This window comes from Micrasema longulum, unplaced genomic scaffold (assembly GCF_059751315.1).
Source record: "Micrasema longulum isolate JH-2025_06_02 unplaced genomic scaffold, ASM5975131v1 h1tg001050l, whole genome shotgun sequence".
Classification (NCBI taxonomy): domain Eukaryota; kingdom Metazoa; phylum Arthropoda; class Insecta; order Trichoptera; family Brachycentridae; genus Micrasema; species Micrasema longulum.
Window position 1 is genome coordinate 592,084 of NW_028278238.1, and position 14,038 is coordinate 606,121.

At 31.3% G+C, this 14,038-nt stretch overlaps 1 protein-coding gene across 1 annotated transcript in view; it reads right to left on the reverse strand.

Moving 5' to 3' along the window:
- The window catches only part of Pgant2 (polypeptide N-acetylgalactosaminyltransferase 2), a gene marked incomplete at its 5' end in the record, with an annotated part of 53,008 nt that overhangs the window by 30,908 nt on the left and 8,062 nt on the right, over positions 1-14,038 (reverse strand). Inside the window, one exon of the mRNA XM_088233019.1 lies at positions 3,390-3,457. Within this exon, the coding sequence (XP_088089145.1) occupies positions 3,390-3,457 (68 nt within the window). The remainder of the gene's footprint in view (positions 1-3,389; positions 3,458-14,038) is intronic.

Here is a 14,038-nt window from a genome sequence, read left to right on the forward strand (position 1 = left end):
TTGTGAATAATATTCCGGCGCCCTCCAACATACCCGTCAGAACAGTTGTTCCAAAACATGAAGGTGCTAGATGTGAGACAACTGTACCTAAAAGAAGCACTTACACACTTCTGGTCGAACAATAAGGAGAGGTATTTATTGTGTATGCAGACAATTGGTAGAATTCCATATTTAATTTGGTATTTTACCAAAAATAAAACAAGTTTATTGGATTGTAATTCTACTTTATTTTTTATAAAATATACAAAGGGTATATTGTGACGCGTTTCGTCTTGTTAGGACATTTTCAAACAAACTAACTTAAATATTTACAAAGTTTCCTTATATACTAAAAATAATTTCTATTGCTGAACCATTACACATAGAAAATAAAGGCTTTAGACTCAATCTATTAGAACAGCTAGAAATAATAAAAAATGACAATAACCCTGCTAATATACTTATAAAGGAACAGTTAAACCTAGTTAATTCACCTTTACTTAATATTTTCAAAAATAAAAACTAAATTATTTATAATTGTAATCTTGTTATTGTAAATTTGTTATTCCATATTATGTACGAGTATAATATTTTTAATTTTTTTTTTAATTATATACCTACTAAATATATAAAAACTTGTAATGTTCCCAATAAATTAAATTTAAATGAAATAATATTATAAAATCTGAATGTATTTTACCTTAGTTGACATTAAACATGAATGAAACCTGTGTAAAACACCAATGTAGAATTTCAACAATAATTTTCAAAATAAACCTGTATAAATAAAATCAATATTTTTATAATTATTACATTAATTTTAAAGTCATACCCTTACACATGTTTTTAAATAATCGAAGGTTTTTCCCCAATATAACCAAAATATTCCTCTAATATACTCAGTATACCCTAATAGAATTTTAATTACTCTACTTATTTTGGCTTGTATAGAAATCCACAAACATAAAATAGCAATTATTTTTAGTGTATAAGGAAACTTTGTAAATATTTAAGTTAGTTTGTTTGAAAATGTCCTAACAAGACGAAACGCGTCACAATATACCCTTTGTATATTTTATAAAAAATAAAGTAGAATTACAATCCAAGTAACTTATTTTATTTTGGATACATTACCAAATTAAATAAGGAGAGGTCTCAACAAAATGTCCGTACGAGGTTTGCCCAGAGCACGAGTTATAACATACCCAAAACCCGTACGACTTTTTCTCGGAGACATCTCTCATTTATCGCACCGAGAGCGTTCAATATTTTGGAAGAGCGTATGAAGCTCTCAAGGACAAAAACTGTTTTCAAGAAAGTAGTTAAGGACTGGATTTTCCTTAGTGGGAGGGATTTGAGTAGAAAACTCCTTGATGATTTTCCCGATGTTTGAGTTTACTGTTTACCATATTGAGGTGCCATATGTATGTAAAAAATAAATAAATGTATTTGTATGAATAAATATAAAAAATCATTAAAAAACATGTTTTCTCTTAGGTCTGTCTGAAACACGATGGCTGCTGGTTGCTAGCCGATTCCACCATTAACTAGTTGTTGATTTAAGAAGATTTTATTGTTATGTTATTCTAAATAGCCTATTCTGCTCTATGTTTGGTGATAAAGAGATATTTGGTTGGCAAGTATTGATTTATTTGAACAAAAAGTTCCATTAAAAGCACCCGTGATGTGACGTATTTACCACATGCACATTTTTTTACGAATTATTGCTACAACCGAATAGTCTCGAAAAATCTAGAAATTTCGTGACTTGGTCTCCGAATCTCGTCTCAGTCTTGAGTATTTTGAATACTTGAATATTTTCGCCGAAACTGGAAGCCCCAATTGTTGCACTTGTTGGGAATTAATATTCTTTTTTGACTTTCTATTTATCATTAGTAAATACCAATCAAAAATCTTTATTCCGGTGCTTTTATATCTAAAGAGAACATTATTTATATTTTGGATCACAAACCGATTTCTTACAATCATTAAACGAGACGCCCATCAAATAAACTAGTACCCATTTTGATTGACCAATAAATTCAGCGGATCATACGACTTTTATGGGACATTTTTATTAAGTGCCGAGATATAATTGTGTTGAGAGGAAGTCGGATGACGTAGCGATACACAGTAGGAAATTTAAATAAATAAATTTTATCAATAAAAGTATAAGCTCTTAACATTTTCGACAGTCGATAAAGTAACGAGTGTTGGGCGAAAACTTAAATATTTCACAAGTCCGGTCACACGTTTAATACTAAATTCTTCTACATTAAAAAAACACAATTTGACCGGATGGTGGTTCCGTGGTCCCGTATCGCGGACTCACGGATCAGAGGTAAGTACGAACCCCACTCTACCACAGCTGCATTCTTATTTTCTAATAGTGAGATTTACAACACGTTGAAAGTGGTCCCGAAATTAAATTATTTGGGTAAATCATAAGAACGAAAATATGAAAAAAAAATGTATTAAAATACATCGACGAAAACATTATTCGAAAAGGTGATTAGAATATCTGACTCTTTACACGCTGTGTAACGCTCACCATTCTGCCCATGTTTAAATATCCACATTACCGTAACATGGCAGAGTTGAGTTAATGTGGATGTTTAAACATGGGCAGAATAGTGAAAGTTACACAGCGTGTACGGCGGCTATTAAAAATCAGCCAATGACATGTCATAAGCCCTGTAAATGCCTAGACTTCCATAATCACTTTTCAAGGATATTTTCCCTCTCTGTTGCATTAAGTTTAGATCTAAATAACTCCCTATAGAGGAAATCTAGCCCGTCCGCAAGAATTTGGACGTATTAAAAACATTATTGACTATATTTTTTATGCTTGTATGATAAAATATTGATTTTTCAAATATTTTATTTTCGGATTGAGTTCATATTGTATAAATCTTCATGGCTCTGGCGTTCGTAGAAAAAAAATTGAAAATCTGTATTGCTCGAATAGTCACAAAACAGATTATTATTATTGTTATAGTTGGATAATTTATATAGCGTCATTTTTGTAAAAATCCCTTAAAGGCGCTGCACAGTAAATAAATATTCCAGCATGTCTGGCAGCTACAGAGCGCATGGACGATTGGGATTCTGTTTACTCGTTTCCGATTATGATATATTTCCATTGTAACAGATAAAAGCTAGATTGCAGCACGTCTTGCAGCTACCGAGCGCATGGACGGTACGTAATCTAATGAAGTTTGAATGATATTCAAATAATTTATTTTTTATAAAACTCGTTTTAAAAAAAAGACAAATATTGCAGCTACTGAGCGCATGATAAGAATTTATTTTCTATGATGATGATGAAATAAACATAGTTGACAGAAAAGGCAAAGCTTTTCATATAAACCATAAGTAAAAAAATTGACAAATAAAATGATAGAACTTACGGTTATCACTATAATCGTCGACTAGAATAATTTCTTTGATGAGGTGATCAGGACTCCGATTCAGGACACTGCAAAAAATAATTTCATATTATTTTTAATTTTAGTTTTACAATCGGAACGGAATTCCAACATGCATAAAGTAACTTTTTATTTCTCATTTTTTAAAAATTAATTATTATACATAGTTACATAAAATGAAACATGTTTAAAAAAAAAATATAATGTACTTTAGTTTGAAATGCTACAACAGCATACACAATATGCATTACAACAGCATACATAATAGTTTTTAGTTCATTGGGAAGATTACCATAATATTTCATTTCCTTGAAAACAAAGCTATTTTGACCATGACTTGTGTGAAATTTAGGAAGTTTTATATTATTTTGGTATCCGATTGACTTATTTATCTCAAATGCGCTTATTTTTTCTTCTTCGTAAATTTAAATACTGTTATTTGTTCTGTAAATAAAATAAAATACAGCATGAACTTTTAATCATTTATATTCTGTATTGAATTTTATCAAATATAATATTTTTAGCATCCCCTATCTGTAGTGTAGACAAAACACCAGTTTTCACAATAATAAATAAGGTCAATGCGGCATACAATTGGATATAAAAATGTTATCTCACGCGGTAAAAATTAGAGCATTGAATTTTAAGGCGAAGTTTCTCTAAAAACGAACTACAAACTTTAAATGACATCGCACGTTCTTCTCAATATAATAAAATATTTTTTGTTGTATTTTTATTGTTAATTTTTTTTCCATATATTAACAAGCTCCTTAATTTATATTAAAATAAATTACGGCTTATTCTATCTGGCTGCGATGAACTCCCACTTGATTGTTAATGATGCACATGCTTACACACACCTAAAACGTACTCCCATACAAATACATACAAACACACCCTCTTACATTTATATAAATATATATACATATATAAAAACTCACGCATTTAAGAATGTATTATAATGTCATATGTGCGATTATTATTTAGACACTTTGCTGGTCTGTCTTTCAACCTTATTTTTATTACGTAATTTCATTGTTGTTGACTGCATGTTTCTACAAAATTAATAAATGAACATTTATTTCCTCAGTTAACCTTATTTAAATGCATACATGCTTCATGTAAATGCAATGCAGGGGGTGGTACTCCAATCATTTCTAAAGCGGATGTAAAGGGTTGAACGAACGATCGTGAACTATCAGTCAATATTAACTACAGAAAGGAAATTGGAATTTGACCTGAATCGAATAATCCGATTCAATTAATTTGAGGGCCGAGAATATAGCATGAAATGCCACAAAATCTATTTTTGATTTGACAGGAAATTGAATTATGAAAATGTTAATGTCTATTAATTTTATTTATTATAAACGCTGACTAAATTACAATTCAAGCGTTTGATAACAAAAGTTAATATGTTGGTCGAATGAATATATATCCAGTAAATATATACACACATATATATATATATATATATATATATTAAAGTATCTAATTACGTTGTGCTTTATAAATATGCATAAAAAGAGCTAAAATAAAAGTAGGTAGGTGCCTAATAAAATATTTTTTTAAATTATAACAGTTATAGACAAAAAATTGTCGAAACTGAATTGATTGAATGAAAAAAATTGACAAAAAATATTTTTAAAATTGTCGGCCTCGTGGTGTAATGGTCAGCGCGTTTGCCTACCGAGCAAGAGGTTTCGGGTTCGATTCCCGACATGACTGGTATAAAATATTTCTTTAAAAGGGTGTTTTCACACAAAAAATATTTCCTAGTCCCTGGACTGGTACCTGAAGCGTAAGACTGATCATCTTACCTTCATGTCACCAAAGTTATCAAGATACGCTGCGATTGGTGTACCAATGGAGTGGCCTATGCACCATTAGATGCGGCAAAGGAATGATGATGATTAATTATTGAAAAAAACTGAATTAAAAAATATATAAAATTGAGTGATTTACTTTTTAAGGATCTCTATTAGTTTTTTACAGTTATTCAATAGTATTAGGCGTGCAAAGGTCTCCTTACAGTAGAAGCTTGCTTCCGTAAAACTTAATTAACTATACCGAAGTAAAACACTTAATTGAATTCCTTTTAAATAGTAAAACGGAAGTGTTTGGGAGAATAACATTGGACGTATGCCGCATTTTTATTCAAATTTAATTTTCATTTTTTGAATGCATCTGGTCAATGGCGTTGGCATTGTATTCGTGATACTCTATGAACGATGAAATATTGCAGTGTAAAACCACCTTTAAAATCAATATTTCGCGTCCACCCACCAGGAATCGAAGCTCTGTTGCTGCTCTTACTCTATCCTGTCTTTGCCTTGTTTCCCTAGATCCCGGAACAGTCGTGTCCCTGCAGCACCAGAACCACCCTGAGAATCTTCCAAGAATAAATCTCTAGAGAGAAGTAACGTCTATTATTACGGTTCACAGCCACAGATGTAAGAAGGAACCTTTACAAGAATTTAATGAAAGTTATTTTTAAATAAATAAATATGAAGGTTTACATGCCACTTTTGACATGCTTGTAACAGGGCTATTCAAAGTTTTTTTTACTTTTAAAAATCAATTTGACAGTTATTACATTACGTTCCGAGGTAATTTAGTGTAAAATGATCAAATGGACCACGGCTGATGTACAGTTTCCGTGTTGGCTTGGATGTTTGCGTGTCAGCTTATTATTATAAAGTACTCAAATCTTAAGACGAGGGACTTGTGCTCGAAATCTACCTCTCGAATAATGCTAACCGAAATGTTATATTGAAAATATTTTATTGGAGATATTAGCAATATTTAATTACACAGCAAAACATCTCTAAAAGGTACATTAAAAAAAATGTTAAAAATTTATGAGATTTAAAATAAACACACTTTTTACAGGTACTTTTTTTCTAATTTGATTAATTAACTAGCGGACCCGGCAGGCGTTGTCCTGCCCAAACGTTGGCGTTCCTGCTTAATAAGCTAATGCTTGGAAAAATACTTTTCATTGATAATTAGGTACCTAGGTACTTGTTTGTGGTTGAGTTCCAAAACATAAAATAATTCATTTTTAAATAGAGAATTATTTTCGCAAATGTCAAACTCGGCTCTTTTCACTGACAGGGTTGCACTTTAATAATGAATGCGATTTCCAGAAATGTATTAAATGTCAGTTAAAATTATTTTAGATTAACCAAAAATCCAGGGGAAAAAATAAATGGGAAGAAATTAAGTAATGTTAAGAAAGAATCTGATTGGGATCCTTAAAAAGGCTGATGTTGTTTTTTAAACATTAAAAAATAAACTTTAAAAAAAAACAACATCCTTCCATTTTTTTTATACATGCATTCTCGTCAAATGCAACCCAGGTAGGTCGATAAAAAAAAATATGCTTCTGACTTTTTTTTTACAGATTTGATTGAAAATTCAAATATCTACGAACACGCGCAGCACACAGATCTATATTTCGCTGAAAACCGCACGTAAATCGGTTAAGCCGTTTAGGAGGAGTGCAGTGACATCACGCGTACAGAAGAATTATATATATAAAGATATTAAATACTAACGACTTACAGCTCCCACATTACCTGGAAAATATATGTATCACCAAAATTACGGTAATTCATTATCTTAATAATCTCGAAAGTTTATTTTACGTCTTGACAAAGGAGCGCTTGTGTTCACAAACTAGTCAGTATCATCATTATAAATAAGCGATTTAAATCAAGGAAAATATAGACATAAGTCCGCTCTGTAGTGCAGTGGTTGGTGGGCTCGAGAATTTTGCGTTTGAGGTCCTGGGTTAAATTCCTGTAGGGTACACGTTAAATAATGATTTGGATTGTGGTTTTACGCTGCAATATTTCGATGTTCCAGGACTGGTAGCTGAATAGAGATAACCGTAAGGGTTGTTTAATAAGAGTAACACTCATCGTTTCACAAATTAAACAGTTTCGTGAAACCGTTTAAGAAACAACAGTTTAACGGAAGATTGGTTTTTGACTCGCAACTATTTTTAAGCACTCAATTTTAGTATATTCACTCATCATTTTGGCACACGGGCGCGGCGCATTGAACTTTTCGTGGGAAGCGAAATGATTTTCTGATTTACTTCTGCGCTTGGTGGTTTTGTTTTTGTTTTTATTAAACAATTCAATTTATTTAAGTAAAATTGTTTTAGTTGTTTCAGGTGAATAACTATTTTAAAATGGCTGTATAATTTTTTACCACCTCTAGTAGTAATGTTATTTGGGTAACTTGGCACCAAAACTTACGAATACTAAAATACATATTTTTTTATCCGTTATTAATGAGTATCTTATATTTTTCCTAAAATTATTGTAACATTTATTTATAATTTCTGTTAAAACGATATTCTTTTTTTTAATTTGAAAATGTATTAATTAATCCTTATGGATTATAACGTTCACTTTATAAAATAAATATATACTTTTTCATTCATACTGTGTTGTTGATAATAATATTTTTTACATATTTTGAAAAGTTTGTCAGAGTTTTTTATTAAGTTTTGTCTGGTAGTTTATGTTAAACATTATTAACTTAATACACTTACTGTAAATTAATTCAAGTACATGTTTAAAATCATTTGTTATTTTTTTCATATTTATATTTGCTTTTCATTTCTAACATATTCTCCTTCACTTTATATACCTATTGTAAAAAAGTTTTGAGAATAGGTGTCTCAGAAAAATCTTGGGTGTGCGGTGGTTGGACTTTGTGAGGAATGAAGTAATATGAGAACGGACGCAGCAAACTCCGGTGACAACTATCGTCAAGCGGAGGCGATACGGTTGGCTGAGCCATATACTGCGGATGCCTCCTTAGAGCCCATACCACGCTTGCCTACTTTACGAGCTGACTGTTCGTCGGCAGTTTATGTCAGAATTTCGGGACGAGAACCTGACTTGGGAGGACGCAAATGAGTTGGCAGCCGATAGGATGCATGGAAGCTCTTTGTGGATATATATATATGTATATTTGGATAATTTATATAGTGCCATTTTTGTGAAAATCACCTCAAGGGCGCTGTACAATAAATAAATATCCCAGCACGTCTTGCAGCTACAGAGCGCTTGGACGATTTGGATGCTAGTTTTTCGTCTCCAATTATGATATATTACAATTATGATATATATGAGCCAGATTACAGCACGTCTGCAGCTACAGAGCGCATGGACATTTAGTAATTTAGCCCTTATTTGCATTTTTTCTTTTTATTTTATGTTACGATGAAGTTCAGAGTTAAAGTGATATTTTAAAAAACTAAATGAAAAACAAATTTATTAAAATAGAAGTTAGATTATAACAAGTCTTGCAGCTACTGAGCGCATGGACGGTTGGAATTCTAGACCCCATTTACTAAATTTAGACATTTGATAGTTGATAACATTTACCTATTGAAGCAGCTACTATTATTGTGGATAACGTACATAGCGCCATTTTTGTGAAAATCACCTTAAGGGCGCTTTACAATATCCCAACACGTCTTTCAGCTACATAGCGCGTTGACGGTTGGGATTCAAGTTCCTCGTTTAAAATTATAATTTGATTCAGTAACAGATAACAGATAGGAGCTAGATTACATCATGTCTTGCTGCTACAGAGCGCATGGACGGTATGAAGCCTAGTCCCCATTTACATTATTTAAAAATTAAATTTAGGTTTTTTTTATTATTTTTCAAAATCGTTTACAAATAAGATCTGGATTATAACATATCCTGCAGCTACAAAGCGCATAGACAGTTGGAATTCTAAATCCTATTTTTCAATTTTAAGTTTTAAATTATTGTATAGTTTATAACAATGATACCTTATGCTCCAACTAGGGAGCGGACATGGAATGTTGATGATGATAAAAAAAAAAAAAAAATATTTTTCATATCATTATTTTTATTAAAAAATATGAAAAATAGATAAATACTATGTCTTATGTTTTCATTCATCTCGGATTGTATTAACTTGTATTATGTATTGTCATAAAAATGTTTTCTTTTTATGTACCGTCTTAAATGAGTATATTTTTATAGCTCGTGGGAGTATAATATTTTTTGGGTGTATTATATTTATATTAATAATAAATAAAAAATAAACATTTTTAAAATTTATTATAATGCGGTAAAAAACAACCCAACCCACCCAGTTGTGTTATTTTATCGTGTCGGGTGGATTTTTACTGTGGTGTGAAAACGGCCTGAAGCGATCGAAATGTGGTTGGAGTTCCGGTATAGAGCCCTACCACCAAAACGAAACTGAACGCATATAATTGAAAGTTAACATGTTAAAACATGTTATTGAAAGCGATCCAATCGGACAGATTTATCGATTTTTTAACATCTAGATTAAAAGAAAATAAGTAATACTCTTGTCGACTTCGTGAACTTACGTTCGTTACGCCTTAATCTATGCTGGCATGACAAGATAAAAAAAGGCTTTGATGAGATAGCTACATACATCATTCATGTACTATTTGTACTTCGAAATAATTTCTTAGTACTTATTCTATTTTTAGTATTAGTACTATTTCCACCTGAGAAGAAGGCGTTCCTCTGTTATTGGTGGCGTCCGTCTACTCCCAACTGAACGAATGTCTCAATCAAATATAAAAAAATGACTTTAAATGCTCTTCTTAATGCTTGGCAATCGCGATGGGAATCTTCCTCTTTAGGGAGGGTTACCTTTCTCTTTTTCCTTCAATCCGTCAGCGCTTAGAATCTTCTTGGGTTATCCCCGATCACTGGACTACGCAGTTTTTTTTATTGTGTATGCAGATAATTGGTAGAATTCCATATTTAATTTGGTAATGTATCCAAAATTACGCAGTTTTTAGTCATGGTAAATTTAATCAAAATTTATTTGTTTTTAATATTGTTGACTCCCCTTCGTGCTGCTGCGGATATCCTAACCAATCTTCTGAACACATCCTGTGGTCTTGTCCCTTTCCCCTTCTCTATGATTACCGAATGGAGCTTCTCGTTACTATCCGTGGCCCTGTTATAGGTCCTGTCGGATATACAGATCTGGTGGCTTCTAAAAAGAATTTCGAGGCTTTTAAAAAGTTTTGTAATCATTTCGGCGAATTGATCATGTCCAATCACTTTAATTCCAGTCGGCGAAGAATTCACTTCCCTCTCTTCTCAATCCAATGCTAAGGCTACCAGATTTCAGAGAGCTCCTTCGGGCAGCTTTTCTCGTTTGATAACGAGCAAATTTTCCGTGTAGGTGGGCACCGCCAAGGAGACTTATGTCCTCTGATGCGGAGTGCGCTATGTGGTGGGCAAGCTCTTACTACTTACTATTTCAGTATCTACTTTCGATTTTCTTTCCTTTCTTGCTACCGAAGAAGAGGTAGTCAATAAAATATAGGGTCAAAGCACCAATGAATGACCTTTTGAATAGTTCAGCTTGTAGTGAAATCCACATTAAAAGTATAAATTTCATAATTTAAGCGTACAGAATTAAAATAAACAGTAAATAACAGATTAAGTATTTTTACTTTTTTATTGAAATACCAGTATTATAATTATAATTAATATTATTTTTTTAAAATAGCAGAATCGCCAGTGAATGACCGCTACTACCACAGTAAAAATAATACTTAGATTAAGTTACATCATAACATTATAAAACACCCTAACACATTAGAATCGGGTTGTGGTCCTGTGGCTAGTGTCTCGGACTCACGGACCAAAAGTCGGTGGTTCGAATCCTACTCTACCCCAACTTAATTCCCATTTTCTAATAGTGAGTTATTTACAACTCGTTGAAAATGGCCCTTAAAATAAAATATTTGGGTAAATCGTAAGAACGCAAATATTTCTTCTTTTTTTTTTTAAATAAAAAAATATCTATATATTCGAAGAATTGCATAAGAAATAGCATCAAATAAAACACTCACCACACCTTTCCTTATAAAAACACTATAAATCTGCTCAAAGATCGATCATTAAAATAATTTTAAAAAAGCCCTTCAGGTACCCCAGCGTCAAGTTATTTGAGGAATTCGAGATCTGAGATATAAGACAATTATATATTTTTAGAATAATAATGTTTGTGCAAGTAAATTATTCGAAGAAATCCCAAAAGGAACACTCCCGCACTACCAGAAGTCAAACTAGAGGATGGGTCATGGGATCTATCACAAACTCTAAATTCGGGCAAAGAAATTACAGGTTTCTGGGCCCAAAAATATTAAATATGTTACCCAAAGATTGCAAAACTATGACCCAGATTCAATTTAACAAATTTGTAAAAAAATGGTTACTGGATTTAGGTCGGGAAAAATCGAAAAATTTACTAAAAATAAATTCTTAATAAATTAATATTGTATAACTGTTTAGTATATTAACAAGTAGGTAGTAATGTAATTGTTTATTTTTGCATAAAAATGTCTGCCTTAAAACAGGTTGTACCTAGTGAGACAGACTAGACATGATCTAGAGAAATCTATTACCTAAGTGTTTATGTAATACAGACATCTACTGAAGAAATATTCCATAAATCACAACTTATGACACCAAAACAATTATACGCTAAAACAATACTCACTTATAGATTCAAAAACTACTCTTACTCTGATGAAAGACAAAACAATAAAAATAATATAATCACTAGATCCTCAACACATAGACAACTTAAACAAATACAAACTAAAACTTTCGGACAAAGCGATTTCGAGTATTATTCAATTAAAATCTATAACCTACTTCCACTATCTATTAAAACAATTAGTAACGAGAAAATGTTAAAAAAGGCTATAAAAAATGGATAGTGAAGCTAGGTAGAAGTAAAATGGATTGTCTCATTCGTCCATACCAATATTGAATCAACTGCTATACAAGCGTATGGCTTATGTTAGGTTTTTGTTATTTTCATTGTGTTTTTTGTAATATAAATAATATAGATGTATATAAATACCTTTTTTTTTAAACTGTCTAAATATTTGTTAATTATATTAGTTTTTTTCAAGTTAGTCATCTTTGTTTATTTTCAAATGTAATTTTTTTAAATATATATTGTTAAGTGTCCTCGGCACGGGAAACCCCAGTGAGGTCACATTATTTTTATTATTAATTATAGTTTGTAAGCAAAAAATATGAAAAAATAAATAAATAGATAAAGTTTTTGTTATTTTTTGTTAATAAACTTTGATTATTATTATTATTAATCTCAGAAAAATAACGGAAAGCAATTATTATTATATTGTGTTTTATTAAACAATGGTCATTTACTGGGGGGTGGTCATTTACTGGTGCTTTTCCTAAGTTAGTTAAAGTTTGTTTAAAAACAAAAGCGAAAACGATTCGATTATAAACCATAAAAAGTAGTAGCCTTTTTAAAACCGATCTAATTTCAAGTCACGACATGAATACATTTAGTGATTCGCACCTGGCCATTCCATAGTGAAAAAATCTAAAGAAAAATCTTACGAACTCACAATCCAGCTCTCATTAGATATTGATTTATTTATCAATTAATTTATTAACACTCAAGTATTAATTTAATAACAAATGTCGAGATCCGTGAATTATGTGAGGCTGAGACAAGCGTCTCGGCAAAATCGAGAAAGGAGTGGTGCGCTGGTTTGGACATGTAGAGCGAACGGACCGCGAAATAACGGCTAAAATGATTTACGATGCAAATTTTGATGGGTGTGGAAAACGAGGAAGACCAAGAAAGACATGGCATGACCAAGTTAAATAAGCATTTTAAGATGGGCATTGGACACGTCAAAAGTCGGAATAATCGTCGTGCGTGCATGAGAAGGCGAATGAATGTAGAAAAATGGAGGTCTGTATGCAAAGAATGTAGGGTATGGTTCCTTTAGAACATACCTTTTGAACTTTAAAAAAAATGCTAATTAAACTTTTACTATAATTATTACATGAAATCGTAGCATAATGATTTTCTTGGTATATTAATGCTTTAAAATATTTTATTTGATTTTTTCATTTATTTTGAAATTGTATTAAACTTCTACTGAATGTGTTATAATTTTTTTTAGGTTTTAGTTTTGTTTATAAATCTTGGCAAAAATAGCATGTTTTTTTAAAAATAATTAAACTAAATATGTTCGTTTATATTTGAAGCACTAACTTTGAGGTTATTCATTATAATAAAATAAATAAAACAACTTTGTTTTTAACCACTAATTTTTATTTTTCGCCTACCGGTTTCAAAGCAAACAAGCTTCTGCGTATAGGTTTACGTAACTATTAGTTATCTTTCTCAACAACATTGTTAATAACCTAATCGATAGCCCAGAAATTGTTAGAAGCATTTCATATCGAGTCCCTGCCCGTAGAACTTGTCATTCTCTACTCTTCGACATTCCAAACTCACAGACTAATTATATGAAAAATAGCACTCTTCGAAGAATACAGATTACCTATAATGACAGTTTTAGTGAAATCGACATATTACACTGTAAATACTAAAGTTTTATCAGATCTGTTGAAGAGCTTTTTAATTTATCTCCTGCTTAACTTTTACATATATCTACTACATATACCTAAAAATTATTGTTGGTTGTGAATTTTTAGTAATACATATACATGTTCATGGAAACAGAGAGAGAGGGGAGGAAAGTAGAGTTGGGACTATACCATGCCTTCTCCATT